At 40.1% G+C, this 23,283-nt stretch overlaps 1 protein-coding gene across 2 annotated transcripts; it reads right to left on the minus strand.

Annotated features, from left to right (window-relative positions):
* Positions 1-1,087: 1,087 nt before the first annotated feature.
* On the minus strand, positions 1,088-16,495 carry PRPSAP2 (phosphoribosyl pyrophosphate synthetase associated protein 2). Of its 2 annotated transcripts, XM_085301953.1 has the most exons (12): positions 16,380-16,495; positions 14,088-14,207; positions 13,349-13,499; positions 12,214-12,266; positions 12,024-12,090; positions 11,164-11,336; positions 9,892-10,007; positions 6,591-6,646; positions 4,090-4,238; positions 3,105-3,175; positions 2,244-2,390; positions 1,088-1,761 (listed from the first exon to the last, which is right to left on the minus strand). In XM_085301953.1, the coding sequence occupies exons 3-12, from the start codon at positions 13,465-13,467 to the stop codon at positions 1,603-1,605; spliced, it is 1,110 nt and encodes a 369-aa protein (XP_085158079.1). In that variant the 5' UTR covers positions 13,468-13,499; positions 14,088-14,207; positions 16,380-16,495; the 3' UTR covers positions 1,088-1,602. The 2 variants fall into 2 exon arrangements, with proteins under 2 accessions (XP_085158079.1, XP_085158080.1); XM_085301954.1 differs by lacking the exon at positions 14,088-14,207.
* Positions 16,496-23,283: the final 6,788 nt, after the last annotated feature.

Here is a 23,283-nt window from a genome sequence, read left to right on the forward strand (position 1 = left end):
ACAGAAATCAAACAGAACAATCTTATGAAAAATAAGCTCACAGAATGAAGAACAAGAACAGTGTTCTCTGAACAGAAATGTGGAATTACTTAAGTGAAATATTAATTGCACTTGCTGAATACATCAATGCTGAATCTGCTAGCAATATCTAAGTATTCCTGCCACTGCCCAGCCTCATGAGCTATGCCAGCACAAAGAGGGGAGATAAATAAAGGCAGCTTTTATCTTCAAAAGCAAATCAAAGTTATTTGCGATTCTACCTCATTCATGCCCTTGGAAGACTGAAGCAGACAAATGGTGTCAACACAGGTTACTTCTCACTTCTAGTTTTGGACATGCCAAAGGTTTGGTTTAATCTCACACTCCTTTGTAGGATATTCTAATTTAGTAAAACAAAATCTGAATGTCCAAGCTGTTTTCCACTCAGAAGAGCCCTATACCTACAAGATGCCATTTAACAAACTACCTCACACATGCATTGACTAAAGTCAGTGTAGAAGATTTGGATTTTCACACCAAAAAAAAAAAAAATCAGGCTATTTAGTCTCCAAGTTCAGCTGTCACTGTGCCTGCCCATCTATCTAGTCCATACCTATTACCATACCTGTGGACTGCAAAATACACATCAAGAAGGAATTAATTTCCTGCAGGTGTGCCACCGACTCACACTTAATAAAATATAGCCATACTTAGTCACAACTGCCTGAAAATATGAATCAAATATGCACACTGGCAACATTATAACTAATGAAATACAACTAACCTAATGTAACAGCTCATGGAACTGGCTAGTGAAAGATTGTTTCTTGCCCCTCACAAGACTCCTCAGCAGCAGAGAGGTCAAAAAGTGACAAGGGAAACAGTATTAGGAAAAAGCAGACTCTCTGCAAGTGTTTCATCATAATCAACAAGTGAAAAGCATATTAGTTTCCTTACTGCCAAGAAACAGGAATTCTGTTTCTAATTCCAAAGGAATATACAGCATACAAAAAACAAGTCCCCTTTTGATTTCTTTCAATAATGTAATGCCTGCAAATAATTTTTAGAAAGAATACACTTCAGAAGACAAGTGACTATTATATAAACATTTTTAAAAAGCTCACACAAAACAGATCTTTATTCTTCGTCGCAGAAAATAAATACAGGTGCATATTTCATATGCTTTTCTATAAAAGCACTCCTACAAAATCACTTAACTGCATACAACAGTACAACCCTTTTGGCTTTTAAAATGCAAATATTATACAGTCACTTCATTTTATTATCTTTAGAGCACTTGTAGCAAGCAGCTTTGGAAAAAGGAATGCTTAATTTAGAAGCCAAATTCTTGCCTCAAGTGTTTTTTTTTTCTGGTAATGTATATAGTGCAACTAATCTAAAAGCAACTAGAACAATTTTCCATAAAATGTTTATTACTTCCCTCCCAAAAAAAAATTGCAAAGAAAAAATAACTCTTTAAAATCTGTTCTACCTTGATATTTAAATCAAAAGAAAACAAGAAGTGGCTCAATTGAAATATTAAGGTAAGCATGATGCTTCACAGCTCGTTATCTGTTTGCTTCCAGTTTGGCCCGGGATATTTCTTTATTCTAAAAAGAATCATTAATCATCCAGTCCTATATTTCTGAAAAGGTACGACATGGACTCTCCATTGTGGATTCTGCGAATGGCTTCTGAGAGGATCATGCTGATATCCACAGTCTTGATCTTAGGGCACTGAAGTTTTTGTATCTCATGTGGAATTGTGTTTGTAACAACAACCTACAGAAAGAAAAAAAATTATCAAATATTTAACTCCCTTATGTTCCCCCCCCCCAAAATTAGAGCCATCAAATACTAAGAAAGTTACTCTTAATGATACAGAACAAGATTTTACATTACTCTGTCAGGATAAAAATCTTTTTTGATAAGTCWGTCCATACTTCTACACACAGAAACAATGCTGCACTTCCTTCCTTCCATTCTGCCATATAAATCCAAAGGAAAGTACGCAAGTATCCCCCACACTGACGGAAATGTCTGCTAGTGTTGGCAGTCTGTCATCTCATCTACTTTCCTATCATCTCATTGCTACAGTATGAATTGTATGCTAGAATCTTAGCATATATGCAATGTTAAGAAAGCATGAACACAAGAACTATCCAGCTATACTCTTAATGCCAAAACATTTTAAGAATCAAGTCAGTAGAAAATTGCTTGCTAAAGAAAAAAAGATTGTTTAGAAATTTAGAACTGACACTCACTTCATCAATTGCAGATTCCTCTATCAGCCTGGGAGCATCTGAAGACAGCAGGCCATGCGTGGCCATTACAAAAATTTTGTAGGCCCCTCTTTCCTTGAGGGTTTCAGCCGCAGCAAGAAAGCTGTCAACGTCATCTATAATGTCATCCTGTCAAAATACGATTGCATCAGTGAAGATTCAACATATCCTCAGAAACAGCAACACAGTGCACCCAGAGTGACATTTTTAAATCTCTCAAGTACAACAGTTTACATCCAATGCAAAATGGACATTTTTATTGATGCTCTCCTTCAGGCACCTGAGCTGGATGGCAAAGGCTGAAAAACAGCAAAGCAGAATGTGCAAAACTAACTGCAACGCTAAGAGAGCATGTGTGTTGGGAGAAGGGGGGTTGTTCTATGAAAGCAGAAGGGGAAAAACAAACAACTTTCATTCAAAAGTCGAACATTATATATTGTTCTTTTCTGTTAAAAGCCTAGACATTACTATTTCTTCAAAGCAGACTGTAAGACTGCATCAATTTCTACTTTATCAGCATTTCTAAATTCACAGAATATAAACATACATGATCGTTTTCTCCTCTTATCTGATGTATAAACCCAAGCTGAAATTCCTCATCTTTGGGGAATCACTTCAACAGAATTTTATCAGGCCTACTCAACAGAAATAAGTTCTGAATGTTGCTTTTTAGCTTTATATTTCATACAACCAGCTTCAGTAAATATGCAGAATATTGCCTCATAGTATAAAAATACAGCACCGCCATTAACCAAAGTTTAGCTTTTGATAGGCAAAGTACTTGATTTCTGTGCCTTTAATATATTTAATACAATTTATCAAAAGCCATGGCCTCTCACTTACCACAATGATGGCTATTCTTCCTCCTACATCTCCAACAACTGTGATGGGTGGCTTTTCCTTTGGAATCAGCACTGATTAATGGCAATTTTTTTTAGAGGAGAAAGAGAGAAAGAGAGAAAGAGAACATTTATGCAATACATTTCAACTGTGGAAATGTCTACTTTGCATGGGTCACCAGTGTTATAGAAAAAAGAAGCTAAGGAGCAACTATTTCAGTTATCACTGTTCTAATGGGAAAAATCAGCAAGATTTTTATACATAACTGTTTAAACTTAGTAAAGCATTACTTATATTTATGCYCCAGTTCTTAACCTATACACAGTCCTGTTGAAATGGTCCTAAGAATAAGGGCATGAGGGTTACATGCTTTTTCAACATAATTCACACACTCAGTCTGGACAGCAGAAGTGTTTTGCTCACATTCAAAGCTTAGGTAGGAATTTGAATTTCTCCATAACATGGYTGGTATATTTGTGTTTTACCAAACAGTATTTACTGCAGTCACTGGTATATAATATTCCGTAAGCAGTAATCTTTCTACAATTTTATTACAGAGAACGCTGAGTGGCTTGCAGGCACAGCTCAGTCAATTCTACCAAGATTTAAGATAGGTTTAGGCAACGAGGTTTTGCTGCAAAGGTATGGATCACATTCCCATTCCACAGGCTTATTCAGTAAGCAGTGACATTGACGCAACTGCACAAAATCCCAGTGTCAGCTCAGTTTTTTAGCTCCAAATTCAAAAAAAAAAAAAAAAAAAAAAAAAAAAAAACTAACTTGTATCTGGCCTCTGTGCCTCTCCTGACTGACTGTAACTGCAAAGCTCTTCCTACACATACCTAATGTAGTGCCCAGCACCAACCCACAGAGCGCTAAAAACACACTTTTTTTCCCCTAGTGTATTAGTAAGAAACGCTCCTTTCTGATAGTCTCTCCCTCATCAAAAATCCAATAGGTGAATGCTTGCACACACAAACTTACTTACTGGGTATTTCCAAACTGGGATGAATAGCAGCTACATTTTTGGCTGTAGGTGGTGAGTGTCGACCATCCACCATGTCGGACTCAGCGTCTTGAGCTTCCCCATGAATCACGGCAATTCCTAACCGCAGGCGTTCAGCAAATGACTGTGCCCTGCAAGGGAAGGATTTAATTTTTTTTTTTAATTACACAATGTAATTCACACACATATGATGCTAATCTATTTCCATTTTATTTTTAAAGTTTCAGAACAAAAATATATGATCCTAAAACCTAAAAAAAAGCACAGAAACCACTATYTCCTTATTATCTTATTTTCACCAGACTTGTGAGAGTGAAAATAACCCTGGAAGTATCCATACCGGTCTTCTAAACAACAGGGTAAATGCTGTGAAACATACAATTCAGACTATTCCCTTCTGTTTTCCCAGTGTCCATGCAAAACAATGCCCAACAGTTAAAAAGAGAAAATTCCTAGACCTCAGCATTGTTGATATCCCATGCATAAGCAGGTCTCATCTAACAATCACTGTGAGAACAGTCTTGAGGTCTGGATTGTCTATCTTTAATTAGAAAAAAATATTTATTCAAATGAAAACAGAACACAAGTGTTCACTTATTAATTTAGCATGATGTGTAATAAATAAGTCACTATCCCTAACAATCTGACACAACCTGAGAGATCCCATTAAAAAAAAAAAATATATCAAATCATCATTTTGTCTGACAAATCTCTCTGAAGTTAAATAGTTTGGATTCTTTACAAGACTAAAAAAAAGTTCTATCACTACATACTATTTTTTCAACTAGAATTAGAATTTATGTAAAGAAGTTTAAGCTTCACAATTATCAGGGAGGTGGGTGAAGGTAGAGAGCAAAAGAGTTGGGAAAATGGTAATTTCAGACAGTGCTTATATCCCAGGTGCCAAGTGGTACAAAACAACAARTAAAAATTGAATGAGATTCACCTTATCTAACTTTTCACATCCCAAATTTCAGTATCTAGCCTAAGCCAGTGATCTAGTCTCCTTAAAGAAAAAMCAACACCTCCAGAGTGAGTCACTGAGTTTTAACTAGTGTCTAAGACCCGTGGCCTAAACCACCTCCTTTACAGTTACGCCTCATTTCACTGTCCAAACCACTCAAAGTCCAGAGGATAATTCACCYGTGATTATGCTTTCTGTAATTAAAATTGAAGAATCTTCTGCCCTGTAGTGTTAGATAAAGTTTGAATATTGTTTCAAGTGGTAAAACACATCATAAATTATGATTCCAAACATATTTTAAAAGTTACAACTTAAAAGATGTAATCCTACTCATGAAACCATAATGATTTTAAATGCAATAAASTGAATAAAGTTCCAACAGACTTATTCATTTTCCAGTGAGCTCAGAAACCACAGAAACATTCTAAACTCTATTAAGCAAAACTTCTCTTTCACAGGTAGATATTGATCTGAAAAGCATTCGTTGATTCAACTGAAGCAATCAATCACCCCTTCCCACACATAACATACCTCCTCAAATAGTCTTCATAAATGCTCACACATACATGGAAAGAAGCTAAACAATAGAGTTCTGCAGCCCTCTCCTATACAAATCAATCAGTTACATATGCATCTTATCTGTCTGATCTGTTAATAGTATGCATGGCTATTTGCTGGCATGCATAAGGGTACAAATGTTTCAAACGCCTGCCTACACCCAAGAGGTAAAACTGACACAAAAGAAAAAMCGTTAAAACCAAGCAAATGTGAAATAGTTGACCAAAAGATATCACATAAAAAGTACTGCAAAGTACCACTTCTACAAATTAAAGCATTTCTGATTTTCTGCATAATGAAAATCTTTCTTAAAGGAGTACCACAATTCCTTCACATGAAAGTCTAGATAGCTTTTCAACAAATTATTTTGTTTTCACAGCAAGTAGTGTTTCCTAAATCATCATCCAACTCTTAACCAGCTTCTGAAAGCAGTGAAATTCCAAACAGCTTAGGTATAGACAACCATAAAGCCACAGGAGTTAAGGACAACCGTTCAGCCAACAATGACTTCACAAGCAAAATCGCTCTAACCTAAAATCCTGCTCCACCATACTAGATGGTAAAACATCTGTAATTAGGATCCGATTAGCTCACGTTCTAAGATGTGACTACGTTAAGCAATTACCTCTGACTACTGGAGGTATACTTCCAGCCATTTTTCATTATTTATAGCAGAAAATGCATATTTGTGTGTATTTGCATTTTAAGACTATCAAATTTCTGCTTTATCTGAATGACTACATTGACTTATCTCACCTGGGTTTTTTTTTTTTTCTTACTCCCCTTAGATTTATTAGGATTTCAGTGGTGATCTAAAAACTACAGATCGACAAAGTTGAAGCAGTACATATTGGAAGACTGCACCTTCTGATTACTGAATCTCAGTCCTTCACTGGATCTTAAGAACAAAAATCATGATAGAGATTTCCTGCTCTAAGACAAGAGAGCAGATCTTACCCACCTCTTTGCAGACGCAGGTGATTTGGCCACAATTACAGCATTCCTGTAGTCTGGTATCTGTAGCAAATAACAGATAGCAATGTCTACTTCACATCCTTTAGATAAATTTAAACTCAGTAAGAATCACAGAATTTTACTTTGCCAGAAGAACGTTAAGCATCAATATTTTACCTAACATAGGAAAGTAACCTCAAGAATCCACGGTGCATGACCAGTGTTCATAGCTCAGTAAATCCAGGTATTAGGGAAATCCAGTTTTTAAACTTAAAAACATACCTTTCAAAAACACAACGGTATATACAGATTACACACACATACACACAAACACTTTAGAAGAACATTATGGCTACAGGGACTAGTATTAACAAACAGGAAATCAGAATTAAATTTTCCTGTTCAACTTAAATACTCTTGTGCATATACACAAGTCTTTAACTACCTGAAAACACAGTAGTTCATCTTAGTTTCTAGTTTGGAGGTAGTTTTTCAAAGCACATACACACAGAAAAAAAAAAAACACCTCTCCATCACATCACACTGACTCCTCTCACATGGATAAAAATTCCACATTCATGATCCTGGAGTTACCATCTAACATTGCTGTCAATCATCTCAACGCAGATCAGCACTAAGGAATGATAGTGCAAATGCTGGCAGCAGCAAAGTGGTAAGACACAAGAAGGTCTGTTTTCATTTCAAGGGCTCATTGGTAGACATGAGTCAGCTTTTACATATACCCTCTGCCCCCTTTTTACTTGATCTTACATCTTTCCTTGCGAACTCAACATTTTTCACTGTGCTGCCCTGGGATGATGTGTGCAGCCACGAACAGCAGAAGAGAGAACTTGTCTGCTCTCACGTCAGTTGCTGTAGCAAGAGTCCACAGCTGCTATCAGTTACAATAGCAAATAAAGTCCTATAAGTAGATCCAGTCCTCAGGGAATCCCAGTGACAAGGGCCTGAATACTCTCTACCAAACACATGCAACCAAATCTGTCAAAAGATTTTTAATACGACGTATTTCCAGGGAAGATACCTGGACACACAGTTCACCACCTCCTGTCAGATGTCAAATAGCTGCTCCAAAGCATAGAAATACTAGCTTTTCTAAACACAAGCAAGGTTAATTTTTCCCTTAAGCCTGTTCTCAAACATGAGCCACACTGGCTGAATTTTTCCCAAAGCATTCTACTTGAAGCAGGCATGGGAAAATTTTTGCTTTCATTCTGAATTTTGGCACAGCCCTAACCAATTGAAAATGAGAACTTTTCAGAGGATGTGTCAAGCAACATTAACAAACAGCAACACTAACTCCACCTGCAATACCAGGAATTCAGCACATACTGCCCTTTACAAATGCTTAATTATGTAACAGGCTGCAAAGATTAACACAATGGAAGGTATGGACAAGGTAGGGCATGTCATTTGACATAAAAAGGCTTTAATCTCCTTCAGATATTTTTCCCTGCCAAATCTTAAAATTTGTTCTAACCTCTTTAAACATGAGCCATAAGTGTCATCCAAAAGATAATCAGGCATCTATAACTCCCAACAGCAAAAAGCTACGTCATTCTAGGAATTAATAGGTACACATAAGAAAGATAAAAGGGCACTAAGTATTAAACATTTGCTAGGAATACACGAGATGATCACAAAATTATTTTTATACCACATAACTTCAATGATTGCACTTGCTTCATCCCAGAACACCAACTAAACACACAACTCCCTTCAAAAACTATGCAGAAATTCCTCAAGGAACAAGTTCTCAACATCTTACTTTTAGTAACATTTACTTTCAGTTAAATGGTTTGCAAGTGACCTCCGTCCTTATCAAGCTGGTCTCTATTTCACGCTATTTTATGCACTCCATTACAACTACCATTTGAAACATTTTGCATGCTTTAGCACTTGCAAAGTAAGATATCCAGTAACCATGCTGTCCCCAGGAACTTGAGATGAATACTAAATTCTGAGCAGCACTTTCTGATTAGCTTTTAAGAAGTTATACTATGTATCACCTGGCTAGCCATGGTGTTTGTGAGTATATACCCCATAAGATTGGATATATTCAGTCACTTCAATTTTAATAAGCAGCCAGAGAAGTGAAGAAATTAGGTCCTTTCCTGAAGACTTCTCTACACATACTTCAGCAGCTCTCTATAAAACTGTCATTAGAAAGCCACAGCAGTACCAGACTTCGATCTGCAACATATCTTTGTAAACCATTAAGAATTCAAATATCAAAATATGCTTAAAGACTAAACCAWGAACATAATCTTGTTATCCAGTAATAGATATCCAAAAGCAAAATACAAAAGCRCAACTTGCCTTGTGTCCACATGTATGTTTTTCTACTTTTTCTTTTTTAACTTATAAAGTGATAATAACATACAATACTTCTGTCTGTGTACAAGCAAGATGAATGACTATGGTAAAGTCAGAGTTCTGTTCTACTATCCTCTTTGTTAAACATTTTCYTGCACCAAATACAAAGCTAACAATAGGTTGAAATGGTAACTGAATCCCTATTCAGATTTCAAAAATTGTCATAACAAGAACATCCAATATATGATTGTTAGAGTCATTTTTATATCCCTATCAAAAGAAATAGGTTGGATTGAAAAGTAACAGTGAACTACACATTTTCCTCTCACCAGGATGAAAGCATTTGTTTTTTCCAGATTATTATTAATCACAGGCACAATATATATCATATACCTAGTTATCACCTGCACATTTTTCATATATGAATCTACCATTTACTTTATATAAAGTGCATCTTTTCAAAGATGGAGAAAGCAAGGCACACAACATCAGAAGCTAAGCTCCTCGAGCCAAGAAAGATGGAGATTTCTCACTAGAAGTCATCTCTTCTTACTTTGAGATTATGATTGATGGGCTATTTCTTATAGTTACAACTTAACCTTTAAAGTGTTTTCATAATGCTGTATAAATTACATCTATACAAGCAGTCCATCCTATGAATAAAAAGAAAGTCAAGAAAGGAAAGGAAAAAGATGTCAAGAGGAAGGAAAACACTTAAAAAAAATTAAAGGACTATGTCTAAGACAGAATAGTATAATTAGCACAGATAAGAAAGCTTAAGCCGGGAAGGGGGGAGGAGTCAACTACACCATCCTCTGCCCCAACATGTTATTCCAAAAGAATTCTAAAGGAGGAAGAAAGTTTGTCTTTTCACATGTTTCATGTTTTCCTATAGGTAGGAATTTGCATTAGAAATCTTGAGATCTGAGACAGGGAAAAAAAAAAAAAAAAAGGTAACAGTAGGCCTTCCTCACCTCTTCCTGGATATACTGTAGTAAAAATGGAGATGCTCTCAAATTATCAACTGGAATATTGAAGAAGCCTTGTATTTCCTTCTGATGTAAATCCATGGTAATAAGGTGAGTTAGTCCTTAAAAAAAAATAAAWAAATAAAAAAATAAAGACACAGAAGCACACGGAGAAAAGCGAGGAATGAAAAGACACACTATTTCTCTAGCAAACTTAATTGAAGTTTGTTCAGAACAAACTCTGTAAGTGGCATTAGAACAAAAGTACTATAATTCTCAGAATCACAGAATTAGCAGTTAAGTATGTAGAATATTATATAAGCACCTCTTAAATACACAGGCATCACAGGTATAAATTTCTATAGTTTCTTTTAAAAAAAAATCAGAATAAGCTACATAACATAATTAGCAGTGCCAAACCTCGATTAGGTAGGTAAGATCTTTCTCCATATGAAACATGGCAAATGGAAGCACATATAAGAATTTATCCTACGCCATAAAGCAAGACTCTAGCAAAGCTAACCAATATTGGAGTTCTGAATTTCTGAATAATGGGCTAAAGTTTTAAGTATCCCCACATTTCTTCTCTGAAAATAAGAAACCAGATCGCAGAATGGTTGAGGTTGGAAGAGACCCTTGGAGATCATCTAGTCCAACCTCCTTACTCAAGCAGGGTCACCTAGAGCACATTAGACAGGATCGCATCCAGGCAGGTTTTGAATATCTCCAAAGAAGGAGACTCCACATCCTCTCTTGGAATCTGTTCCAGCACTCCATCACACTCTCAGTAGACTACACAGTGCTTATTATAACTGTCCATTTTTTTCCAAGGACAGGAACAAGCACAAAGGAGCAGAAAGGAAGCGTGTCGCATTAAAAAAAATGAATAATTGTATTCCCACATCTTAAACAAAACAAAAAAAAACATACTAAGTAGATTCACTCAACAGGTACAAAATTGGCAAAGTACGCCTGTTAGAGTATTAGGAAGGCAAAGAACAGTATTACAGTGGAAGAATATCACTTCCCAAAGCATTAGGAGTCCAGCAGACTCATCTTGTCAACTCAGTAGGACACAATCTGAACTGGGTGTTACAAATTCTTAATGAACTCATTTAGAAGTGTCTCCAATTGTATTACCCTTTCTATGTGGATTTTAAATTTATGAAAAAACTTTGCAGTTATTCTTAATCAAAGTCCCAGTTTGTGCACAGATCTGAAAATTGACAGCGGGAAACCCCACTGCATTGATTATTTCATAACAACCTGCATTCTTACCAGCTTTGCACATCATTGAAGCCAGTAATTTAGAGACAATGGAGCCTCTTTTTCTCATCTTGCACTGCTTGCTGTATGGGAAGTAAGGAATCACTCCAATAATGCTTTTGGCACAGGAGGTTTTACAAGCATACACCATGATCAGGAGTTCCATGATTGTAGTATTCACGTCCCTGGAATGAAAAGTGTCTAGTTCTGTATTCATGCATAAAAAAAAAAATCTGTATTTGAATTCAACACAATATCTAAATCTGCTCCAGGGATTTCACTTCAGTGCAGTATATTCTCCACTGCAGAACAGTGATTGAGCTATCACCATCAAGAATCCAGCTGTGCACCTCAGGAGGGCCAAGTACACCAGACCCAGCATTTCAATTCTTCACTAGAATCACACACTATTATTGTTTCCACTTCTTTGGGCAACTCAGCAGTTTGTTATACCATTTTCAGGTTTTTAGTAATATAGCACATTGCTACAACAAAATAGACCATAACTTATCCCCAATATCTACTTCTACTGTGCACAAAACGTATTTTCCATATGGATTAAAAAAGACTGTAAAATATTCTTCTATCATTCAAACCAACAGGAGGCTAGTTATTTAGCAACTACCATCTATTTTCTGCTCCAAATAAAACAATGAGAGGTGTTTCTTCTTTCAGCTGAGAACTACTTATCAGCTAAGAGAGGTAATGTTGGGAAACATCTCTGTGAACATGAGAAAGAGAGAGAGAGAAGATTCTATAAGCTTACTATCATATACCATATACTAAAAGGCAGAAGAAGAATTGGAACAGAGGCATTCTTACAGACAGTCCATGTCAAAACACTAGCATAGTTTCTTCAAATGGTTACTCACTTTGAAACTGTCTGGATGATAAACACATCCTTTCCTCTTACAGATTCTTGGATCTGCACCCTTGTTTCTGCCAAGAAAAGAAACATGCAAGATTCACTGAAGCAAAAAGCAGCAGAGTCTAAGAAAAGGGTAGCCAGTAAGTCCACATCCTACTTAGGTAAGTTTTCAGTTTTGCCAATTAAATGCTCACCTCTGTTTGGCTCCTGATAAACCTGAACTTTCCCCATTTCAACTCCGAGGCGCCTGCCAGAGCAGAAGGAGGAAAAACAGAAGTCAATATGTGAAAATGAAGGCCAAAATGACTGAAGACCCAATATAACRCAATAGTTGTGAAAAGGCTATGTTTCACAGAAAAACAAAACAATAATTATAGCGGAAATCTCTTCAAAAATCTTCCACACTTTCCAGAAGCTATACTGTAAGTTAAGATAAACCTATTTCCAATTCAAGCTCAGAAAAGTGAACAGAATTAAAATACTGGATTATTAAATTATCTACTAATTTCTCATTATTATAACATGTATATACACACAGCAGCATAAACATGCATAATGCTTACAAGACTGCTTTTAAATAATTTTTTCTTAGAAGAAATACCCATCTAGAATGAACAGTAAACATTAAGAAGCTCTGTTCAATGAATAACAGAAGACTAATCTGTGTTTTTTTCTTCTACTTCTATATTAGCATAGAACAGCATCATTAAAAAAAAGGAGAAACAGAATATGGTATGCACATATGTCTATGTCCTTGCAGTGCATAGCTTCAGTTCCTTTGTGCTCTCCTGTCTCCTCCTATCTCTGTCAAACTTAAGACTTCAGGAAGAAACCCATCATAAGCAATACTTCTGGTATCATGCRTACTAATATTGTTATACTAGCAAGGTAAACATTTACTTAAGTCATATAAGCTCTGCTGAAGTTATTCATGCATTTAAAGCTAAATACATGTTTCCATCTCAAATATACCAGGAGCATGATGAACACAGCTTTGCCTTCTAAGAAAGCTACACTACAAGGAAAAAAAAATGCTGAATTACTTCCGCCATGATTATTTAACACTATCTAAACATTAATTTTTGCCACATGTTCTCTAAAGCATACTATAGCCAGTTACAGCCTGTCACTGAACAATTTAAACTCAAGTGATTTTCTTTGCTATTGATCTGTTGAAATACATTCCACAACACACTACACTAACTCTTCTAGATGTTCTTGTAAACAGTAGCTGTTTTCCTAGGTAACTGTTAGAAAACACAAAAAAAAAGTCTTCAGTAAATAATAACAACAAGATACTAAGCTGCCCTGCAGGCAGATTTTACTTACTCAGCAATCCTCTTTGATAGTTCCATGCATGAGGAATTTGAATTAGCTGAAAACAGTACCAGTCCACCCTTCGTTATATTCATGATGGCCCCAATTTCAGTTGATGGCACACAAAACATCAAACCTACGTTGCCTTTCAACTTCTAAAAGACTGCAAGAGATCAAAGGTGTATTAGAGCCACAACATTAAAACAAAGTGAAAAACAAAAAAGACATTTTTTCTATTATTAGAGCAAAGAGTTGTTCATAAGCCTGAATTTTCCAGCATCCTTAGTAGTTATTGTGATTATTTTACATAAYACCATGAAGACATCCCTACAGTACTCTTTACAGACCTAGCCTAGTATACCTAACAGCATGACAAAAAAAGGACTTCAGCCAGCTTTGCCCTCCTTCTCCTGCCCCCAAACTTTACATAGCCTCCAGCAGAACATACCCCAGAAGATCTCCATAATCCCCCACCAGACAATCTCATTTCAACACAACTTGATTTGTGTTTTGTTTTCCTCAAGCTGTCATCTAATAACATAGACAATCTTTTCTATCAGCTTGTCCAGTTCACTTTTTAGAAGAACTGAGCACCATTTAATGACTGTTTCAAGATCACAAAGCCAGTTATCAGCAGGTTTAACAAAACACAGGAGCTCCTTTTGTCCTGACACTCTGATAAATTGACTAGAAGAGTCTATTCACAAAACTGTGCATCTTCCCATTGTTTTGCAATAAATTTTAAACTTACAAATAAGGATGGAATGTAAAGAAGAGTTCAATAAAGTCGGTAGCTGTAAATAATGACCTCTTGCCCAAAGCGTCCACTTGGCGAGGTAGCTGTTGTCATTCTTTGATAATAATATTTCTCCTATAGAAACAGGAGAAAAATATCAAGAGGAAATTTAAACTTCCCCTGCCACCCCAAATAAAGGCATAAACCACTAATCTCATCAAGGTTCTCCACTTTTTATGCCTATTCTGAAGCATCGCATTTTCATGCCCTCTTCTAACATAACATTTTCTTCAAATGACGGAAACAGTCATGTTGACCAGCAACCACTGACCTAATTAGCATTCAGCTAATTAAACCTTAAAGTTCAGCCCTTCTTACATATGAGCAGACCAATCCTTCACAGGATTCACAACATCTTAGCATTATGTAGGCCTTAAAATATCAAATTCCAGGAGCATAATTCAAAACAAAGTAGAAATTAACAGTAATCAATATTTTATTCCCTGACAAGCATTTTCCCTACTGGAAAACACAGTTATCTAATAATCATATATAATTTGTTCTAAAAACTGATAGCATGCCAACTATTAAGTACTCCAAAACAGCATTCATAAAGAAAAATAACAGTTGTCATATGGACAGGAACAGCTGGTTAGCCCTATTAAAAGAAACTCATTCAGCCTATTTTTGCAACTAGACATACTCTTGCCCAGTTTCACCTAGCAACAGAAACTGTACCAGATTCATTCTCAATTAAGAGTAAGGTAAAGTCAAAAACTTTCTACAAATGAAACTCACCATGAACAAGCTACCCTATGCTCAACTGCTCTGAATCAAATCCCACCTGTGATCAAAATTTCCAAAACGCACAGAAAGAGAACACAAACAAGAACAAAACAGACAACAGCAATTTTAACAGCTAGGTGTTTGACTCTACTAGAATCTGATGGACAACTAAAACAATACCATATCCCTTGCAGCCTTTGCCTTCAGCTGAGAACATTAAAAAAAGAAAATTGACATTTGAATCCTAGATGGCAGTACAGCAACATAGTCTAAATCTTAACTATATCCCCATATCCCTCCCAAACAGAGTACTCCACAGCTTAAAGGGAACAGTCTCAACACATTTTGTAATAAATGGAATTAGGGTTTTATTAACCAGCGTTTCTTTTGTTTTCTTGCAGTTGCTCTCCATAACTCCCAGATCTTGACTTGCCATCACCTGCCAAATACTCATAGTGGTATTAAAGATGCATCTTAAATGCATCACGAATGCTTGCTACAAATGCTTCCTTGATAAAGGCTTTTAGCGCTCAGAACAATACCTGAAAGTACTTTTCTTGTGTCATTAGGTGGGAGCAATGTAGATACAGCTTTCAAATATTAGTGCAAATATTTATATCGTGCTTTAAAGATGCTATTTTCCCCACACACACTTATGTTACTCTGTGTTCCACAGATCAGGAAACTGAGGGGAATCAGAGATCTGCTGAAAGGCAAGAGCTGCTGTCTCCCATTTATTGTTCAAGATGCATTTTACTCCACAGTAAGATACTGATATATTTCCGAGCAACATCGAAGATTTATTTTTTTTTCCTGCATAACCACAGGACAACGACTTTCCTGTGGACATGCTGCAGCAGCAACAAGTGAGCTACAGCTTTGGGGGGGGGGAAGGGAAGTTGCTTTCATGGAGTAATATTGGCGTATCGACCTCAAAGCACGTGTTGGGACAACAGCAAGCTTTATTAGATGGGCAAGGACACGAGCCTGCAGGAGTATGCGGGGCCACAACCCTCTGGCTTTAGGTGGGCTTCCAGGTCCACACCGGATTTGGGGAAAACACGGAGCAGAGTGCAGGCTGCAGCCCAGGGTCTCCCGGCCTCTCCCGTGGGCTGCACATGACTCGAGGCGCACGGCGGGACGGAAAGGGCGCTGCGGGACTGGGAGCCCGCGAGGCCCTGCTCCGCCGGGCCGCGGAAAGCAGCAGAGGCAGGAGCGCYCGCGGTGGCGCGGAACGGGCCTGCGCCGGCACCAGAGCGGGCACACGAGCCCCGCACGCCGCCCACCGCCGCCGGAGGGCACCGCCGCCGCCCCGCGCCTCCCCCCAACCGCTGCGGGCCCCGCCGGCACCCCGGGCACCTCAGCGGCCTCCGCCCCGGGAGAGAGCCGGGGAGGGGGGGAGGCTCCCTCCCTCCCCCGCGGCGCCGGCGAGCAGCCCCTTCCTCAGGCGCCGGGGCCCCGGCAGGGGAAGGAGGGGGCTGCCCTCCCGCGGGCGGGCGGGCCGCCTCGTGACGGCCTTACCTGCCGGCTCCGGCCCCCCGGCCGCGGGAGAAGGCGGCCCGCCCGGCGGCCACGGCGAGAGGCGGAGGCCGCGCCGGAGCTCAGCCCCTGCGCTCCCTCCGCTCCCAAGATGGCGGCGCCGCGCGGGGGCGGGCGGGCGCCAGGCCACGCCCCCTCCCCGACCTCCTCGTTTCCCGCGCTGCGCGGCCGCGGGGAACGGCCGCCGGCGCCATGTTGGCCGCGTCGGCCCGGCGAGGCCTGAGGGAGAGGGGAGAGAGAAGGGGAATTTGGGGACCCCCCCCAACACAGTGGCGGCATCTCAGGGCTGGGCAACCTCCTCGCTGCGTCTGCGCGCCGCGGTAGCGGCCGGCAGAAGGTGTCAGCAAGGCCCTGGGGGTTCGGGGACTCGTTCGCACCTGCGTTGCCTGTCGGCCTCATGCACCCTCCGCACCCTGGGCTTTGCCCTCTGTMCGGCAGGGCTGGGGTAGGAGGAAGCCTCTGGGAAGTAAAGTAGGGGAGAAAAGAGAAAGATYTCACTTTCTAAACATCAACAGTATATCCAATGCATGTGGAAGCCTCTTTCAGGGCCTTCCTCRCAATGTACTTGGGTCAAACTGGATGAGAATGGATTTGAGATTTTTGCTGAAATACACCACTTTTGGTCACTCCTTAAAAGCCTATGTTCATCACAGGACAGCAATGATTAAAAAAATGCATACTTTCATTGTTTTGAGACAGTTAAGTCATCCTGCCTGGATTCAGGTAGATAGAGCTCATGTCAAAGGTTCCCTCAGTAACTCAGTGGCTAGAAGCTATCTTAAATTATGTTTTCAAGCATGGCCAAGATAATAGCATTCTATTATATGCAGGTCAGAATTTATTATAAAGTTACAAATCATATGCTCTTTGCTGCAGCTTTTCTCATGAAAAGTCAGTTATCCTTACTCATTCTTGGGCAGCAGGGTAGAGGGCCCGTTGGAGGAAGACCTTGGGCACCCAAGAGGATCCTTCATGTCCGCGCTGGCCTTATCCTGAAGGAGGAAAAGCCCCAGCTGCCAGGATTTCTCACCAAATGGGCCTGCAAAAGAACAACACCGAGTTTCACATTTTGAAATTGCAGTTTCTGCCATTATGAGCTGGATTTTCCGTTTTAGATCTTCACATCCCAGTGTTTTTCTCCCCCATATGTCACAATATCTGCTTATTTCCCCCTCCGACATTCCACCGCTTGATTGTCTCCTCCTTCCACTTTCAAGTCTTTCTGAGCAGAGACAGGAGAGCAATTTAACCTGGAGCCATTGAGCAACTGCCAGATGTAGAGTTCACCACTTTTAGCACTCACACAAAGCGGAAACATCTGTTCAAAATATGTGAACAGAGAGACCATAAGCCTGCTTGGATCCTCACAGAGATACAATGCTGCAATGGACTCTTTCTGATTTACCCAGCTAAGTGAAAGGGAATAAGCTTCTTTTAACTCCTCACCACCTTCAATATGCCCAGTCCATATTCTTCGGTTTATAGGCTTACATTTCCAAAGTTAATCCAGGTTCATTGACCTTGCTAGGTTGTTGGAGTTTTTTTGTATGTGATGATTTATTAGCTTCTTTCATAAAGCAGCAAAGATTTCCCCCTAAGCATAAGTCTTTCAGTGCAGAATTTCACTACAGGCTAATATGGCAGAAAAGGTTAAGGCAAAACAGCTCAAAGCAGCACACAATGAAGCACTGACCTGTAATGCAGTTAGCAACTTTTCTCTAGAAGCATTTTATATATATATATATATATATATATATATATATATATATATATATCTATCCCAGGGTACCCAAGTTTGCTATTCGATTCATGCTGCCCTAAATTCCTGACATTTCTTAAGCAAATCACAGGACTAGAAACTAAGAGATTCTGTCTTTAGATCTTTTTTCTAAGTCTACTTCCTTTGTTTTCTTGAAGGAAGTCAGTTAGTTTCTTCCCTGCCCCTGTTTTACTGATCAGTAGGGTTTAAAACTCAGTTCCCAAGGGAAAGAGGGATTTGCTAATTTTATAATATGCTATCCAAGTGCTAAGTGTTAAACAAATAATTGCACCAAAATGAGCACCCAGATTTTATTTCCTATATAAGGATCCAATTAGCAGTCATATAAAGAAAAATTGTTGGGTGTGAACATACTGGCTCATGGAGATTTGTTGTTATTACTAGTATCATTAGCTGCTTTGGAGAACCAGAATCCAAATTTAATGCCAGCCAGCTGAAGCTTGCACAAAATGCACCAAGTCCAGCCAAGGTGAAGGGTGCTGCTCATCCAGGGCTTGGCTGGACAACAGCCTACATCCATCACCTGCCAGAAGACAAATGCTACTGTCATGCAACCTCCCTAAGCTCCATCCATCACTGTTCAGCCTAGGTTGGTTTTATTTTTTTGAAGGTGAGTGTTCAAACTCACCTGACAGTGTGAGCTATCAGACATGGAACCCCAGAGAGCTGTTTTAACTCATTCCTAATGGAGTCCTATGAGCAGGTTTAGTCTCTCCCAACAACTGGTCATATGTAGCATTCTGAAAGCATCTCCTGCTCTGCACAGCTCCTCTGAGCCTGCTASACTGTCGTGTGGGGCACGTCTGGCAAAACATCACCTCCTCTAGCTTCCTCGCCTTGGAAGTGACTGTGCCTGGTTTTCAGATGATGTTGACTTGGATATTGTCCAGCCAGGGAGACAGAACTGATTTTTCCAAATCAAGGCAGGGAGGAGTCATTTTGTCATTTCTTCCCCAYTCTGGGAAGTGAAAATAGCATTCCCCACTTTTGGGAAGCCAAAATGCCTTAAAAAAAAGCACCAGAGCAGAGAACACATCTATATCAAAGGCTGTGTAAGCAGACAGCATTTTCTAATTGTTTTAGCAAATATTACTGCCTCACCATAGCTTAGCTGTCTGCAGGAAATCAGCACCAAGTCACTCCAATACAGTAACATTCTCTGAGTGAGTCACAGGACTGACTGAAAGACTCATTGAGTTCAATTTATTTTCCTGTTTCTAGCWGTGCTCTCAGTTCCGCATCAATCTGAAAGGATTAACAGATCCGCCGCGTCAGCCTTCGGCGTGGGCACAGGGCTGTCTCCTGCCAGGCTTCAAACAAAGCAGTGAGAGGCTTGCTGGAATAGCTAGCATTTAACAGGTCACTGCACAGATGCACGTCTCGGGCCAGATGGGAGGCAAACAGTGCCTTAAAACAAAACCCAGCAGTAGCATTTTTTTGCTTTAGTCCGATATTCCTTTCACTGTGTTTGAGTGCAGTTCTGGCCTGCAAAATCTGAACCACATTCAGTCACTTTATGTTTACAGATATGGTTTGCCCTTTGATTTTCTTTTAGACAAAAGCAGTTTAACTGGAGGGTGAAATTATGTCATTTTAGAGAAACTGGACAGCTACACAGTTAATGTCAAACACCCCATTACTCTCAGTCCTACTTGCTAGGTCCTAGTGTGACTTGCCATTGACTGCATTATCGCACTAAGCTACATCTTTAAAAACAGAGAGAATGAACCCACATCATGCGCTGTGCAAATATTTAGTGAACATGCAGAGCAGGCTTGAGTTATTTGTGGGCCACTACAGAGCAGGCTTGTGTATTTAAAGCAGAATTCACCCAGCTGAAAAGAAAAGAACTTGTGCTTTGCATACACAGTTACACAGAGAGGGAATGRGGGGAAATAAAGAAAGGTTTGACATGCAATTTCATCCAGTGTAGCGAAGCAGAACCTGGGAGAAGCATAGGGAAAGGCCAAAGTACATTCAGCAAAGAGCACCCTGTTCCTTTCCTAATCTGCCACTGAGCAGAGCTGACCCTCAGGAGCAATCACAGGTTAACTCTCACAGCCACTTTGGAGGGCAGGATGACCCTCTCCCAGCTGCCACACCAAAAAAAGTCTGCAGAGAAGCAGATAAGGCTTGTCCTGCATGGCTTAGTAACACTATTGCCAACATCTCTCCTTCACAGAGCAACTTTTTTACCAATATCAGTCCTCTAACCTGCCTTACAGTTTTCTGCATAATTTCAGTAAGGTCTAGAGGAGGATCTGCTCTCAGACCTCCATTCACTGTCTTTTGCTTGACTTTATCTACCAAATCCATTCCCTATGAGCAAGAGTGGGACACTTAAAAATTTTACTCACCAAGAAAGTCTCAAGAGAGGAAATGCAAGGGGACTATTAGGCTTCACAGCAGGTTTTTATAGTCTCATTAAGTCCTCCTTAATGAAAACTTCCTCACCTGCTCCAATCTCCCTCTCATTCATTTGCACCCACCCTTGTGCTACTAATACTTTCAATCTCAGCTTCCTATCTCAGCTTCCACTCTTTTTCTCCCCTGTACCTAACACCCACCACCCTTTCCTCTTCACGGTTCTGAGCCTGTTCTTGTTCTGCTTCCATGCTTTCCTCCAGATCCCAAGGAGAAAGTACCTTCTCCTCTTGAGCTACTTCTTGCCATGTCCTCCTTGGCTGGTTTCCTCACCAATATCTCTGCAGCTTCTGCCAGCTCCAGAATCATCTGCTGTACTCTCCCTTTCAGAGCAAGGCAGCAATAGCTCTTATTGAGGTCCCTGACTTAAGTGCTCTCAAAAACAAACCTCTGTGGATTTAATGTAGAACCACCAGGCACAATAATGATCCACTGCTATCAAGGACCTACTGCATTCCATCATGTGCCACAGGCTTAAACGCCTTGATATTCTTGTTACATCATTGTCTAAGATCCCATCTTCATTACAGAAAGAGCTGTGTAACAATACCCAATTACACCATGGTTATCCCTCATTATGATTAAAATATCATGCTCATTTTCTCTTGTACTAAAGATCTAAGAACATCCTTACCATCATGCCAGACTTTACTCCAGCCAAAACTGTGTCACTGGTCAGATGTCATTGAGACCTGTGATTGAATCAGGACAGGATACAACCACGCTGTACCTGGATTCTGCCAGCAAACTTTCTCTTTTCAGCATACAGAGTCTGTCTTCCCTCACCGGAACTGGCCTAACAGAATTCTTCCCATCGACACCAGCTAGTGAAGGACCACCTTTCTTTGCTACCTTCCTCGAAAGACAGCTCTGGGCCGCAGCTTTGGATAGCGCTGTTTCTGCTCTAAGGTGCCATGATCTGCGGGGTTTACTGCCTGAGGGCTCACCATGACAAAGCCTCTCACCAAAAATCACCCGCCACATCTTGCTGAGCTCTTCACCAAGACATCTTGGTGATACTGTATTTACTTTGTCCAACACCAAAGCATTAATGAGCTCATCAGACTGCTCACCCTGGTCGGCTAATTCATACCAAATACTCCAACTATCAAACCTTGCTTATTCTCTCTGCTCTCTGCTAAGGCTCTCTCCTTGCACAGCCTAAACTCAGCATGCCCTCAAATGGTTCTGTACATCCCAGTCCTCTGATTGTATAAACTGGGCTGTCCACTCCTATGCACACCTCGGGAACGGCCCCTTGGTGGGACCAATCGGAGTGTCATGCTGTTTGGGGCAAGGGACCAGATGTGTTTCTCAATGACTGCAAATACCCCAGAGTTCAGACTGTCCCAGCAGCCCAGCACCACCCCTCTGATCACATCTACGGGAACCTTGAGAACAAAGCTGAATCAGAGAGGGGGCAGAGCTGCCAAAGAGGCAGTCAAGCTTTTTTTTTTTTTTTTTTTTTTTTTTTTAATATTTGCATGCATTTGGGAAACGTTTTCTCCTTTTTCATTCAAGCTTTTCTAGAGAAGCGCATTACAAACGTGAATACCGGGGAGAATAGGAACAAGTGACATTGTGATAATGAGATAGTTTGAACATGAGGGAACTCCACACAGTGGGAGATTTATCTTGGAACCTGTCCCTTGGCAGCTTAAACCTGTACTTACATCAGCACAATTTCTTGTTGCATAAAATCTAGGGATCAGATTCTGGACAATAGAACCATCTYTGTCTCAAGTGCATCCTGTAACACAGCGATGGCCATAAACAGTTGGTTACCATTGATAAAACATTCATTTCCCTTTCTCTTCCCCTTTTTTTATTTTGGCAAGTGTTCACGTGAATGACTGTTTCAAAGCCTCCTAAGCCCCTTCCCTAACATGTAAGGAGACATTCAGTTTTATGAAGACACCCTATTTTATTTAGCAGTAATAATATGCCACTTAGAGTTCAGGCAACTTCTCTGAGGCATATTGCAAGAGAGAGAGAAGATCAGTCTCTGTCCTGGAGCTGAATGGGGTCAGCCCCTGAAACAGAGCTGTTGTRCGAAAGGTGGTCCTAGGGCTTGGCTGTGATGCCTCAGAGATGATGTTCGCTGCAGGTTCGTTACCTACTGTATTCCAGATGTGATGTACSTAAGTAAAAGAAACACCTTGCCCTGAGACTGGTATCTCTCATTTCTTGGCCTGCAAGGGACTTGCTACCACCAAGCCAAGGAGCAGTGCAGGGACTCGGTTCCCTGCAGAATGGTCTGGGGAGCTCAGCACCCTGCAAGCAATGAGCAGGAATACCTATTGCGCAGAGATGCATGGTCTTGATTCATTAACATCGGCCTGCAGCTTGGAGAAATGCTGCCAAGCTAAAATCACACCAGCTCAGCCTGCCAGCACCCCTGGAGCTTTCTAAAATCAGTGTTACCCACTGTCCAGCCACAGACACTGAGGCGTAGGACACCTGTTTGCACTGATGCTGAGCTACTTGCCTTAGACCACACAGACACTCTCTGCTTCATTTAACTGATGTTATCCCATGGGAACCCCATACTCACAGTGGATGCCCAAATGACCCAGAAAATTGCTTTCTTTCCTACCTCAGAAACTAGGTCAATGCTTAAAGTTCTTGTCTTCAAGGGTGCCAGAGTGATGAGAGAGGCAGGGTAGAAGGCCAAGGCTTGAG

The sequence above is a fragment of the Rhea americana genome, unplaced genomic scaffold, assembly GCF_003343005.1.
Source record: "Rhea americana isolate MKP2758 unplaced genomic scaffold, rheAme1 scaffold_181, whole genome shotgun sequence".
Classification (NCBI taxonomy): Eukaryota; Metazoa; Chordata; class Aves; order Rheiformes; family Rheidae; genus Rhea; species Rhea americana.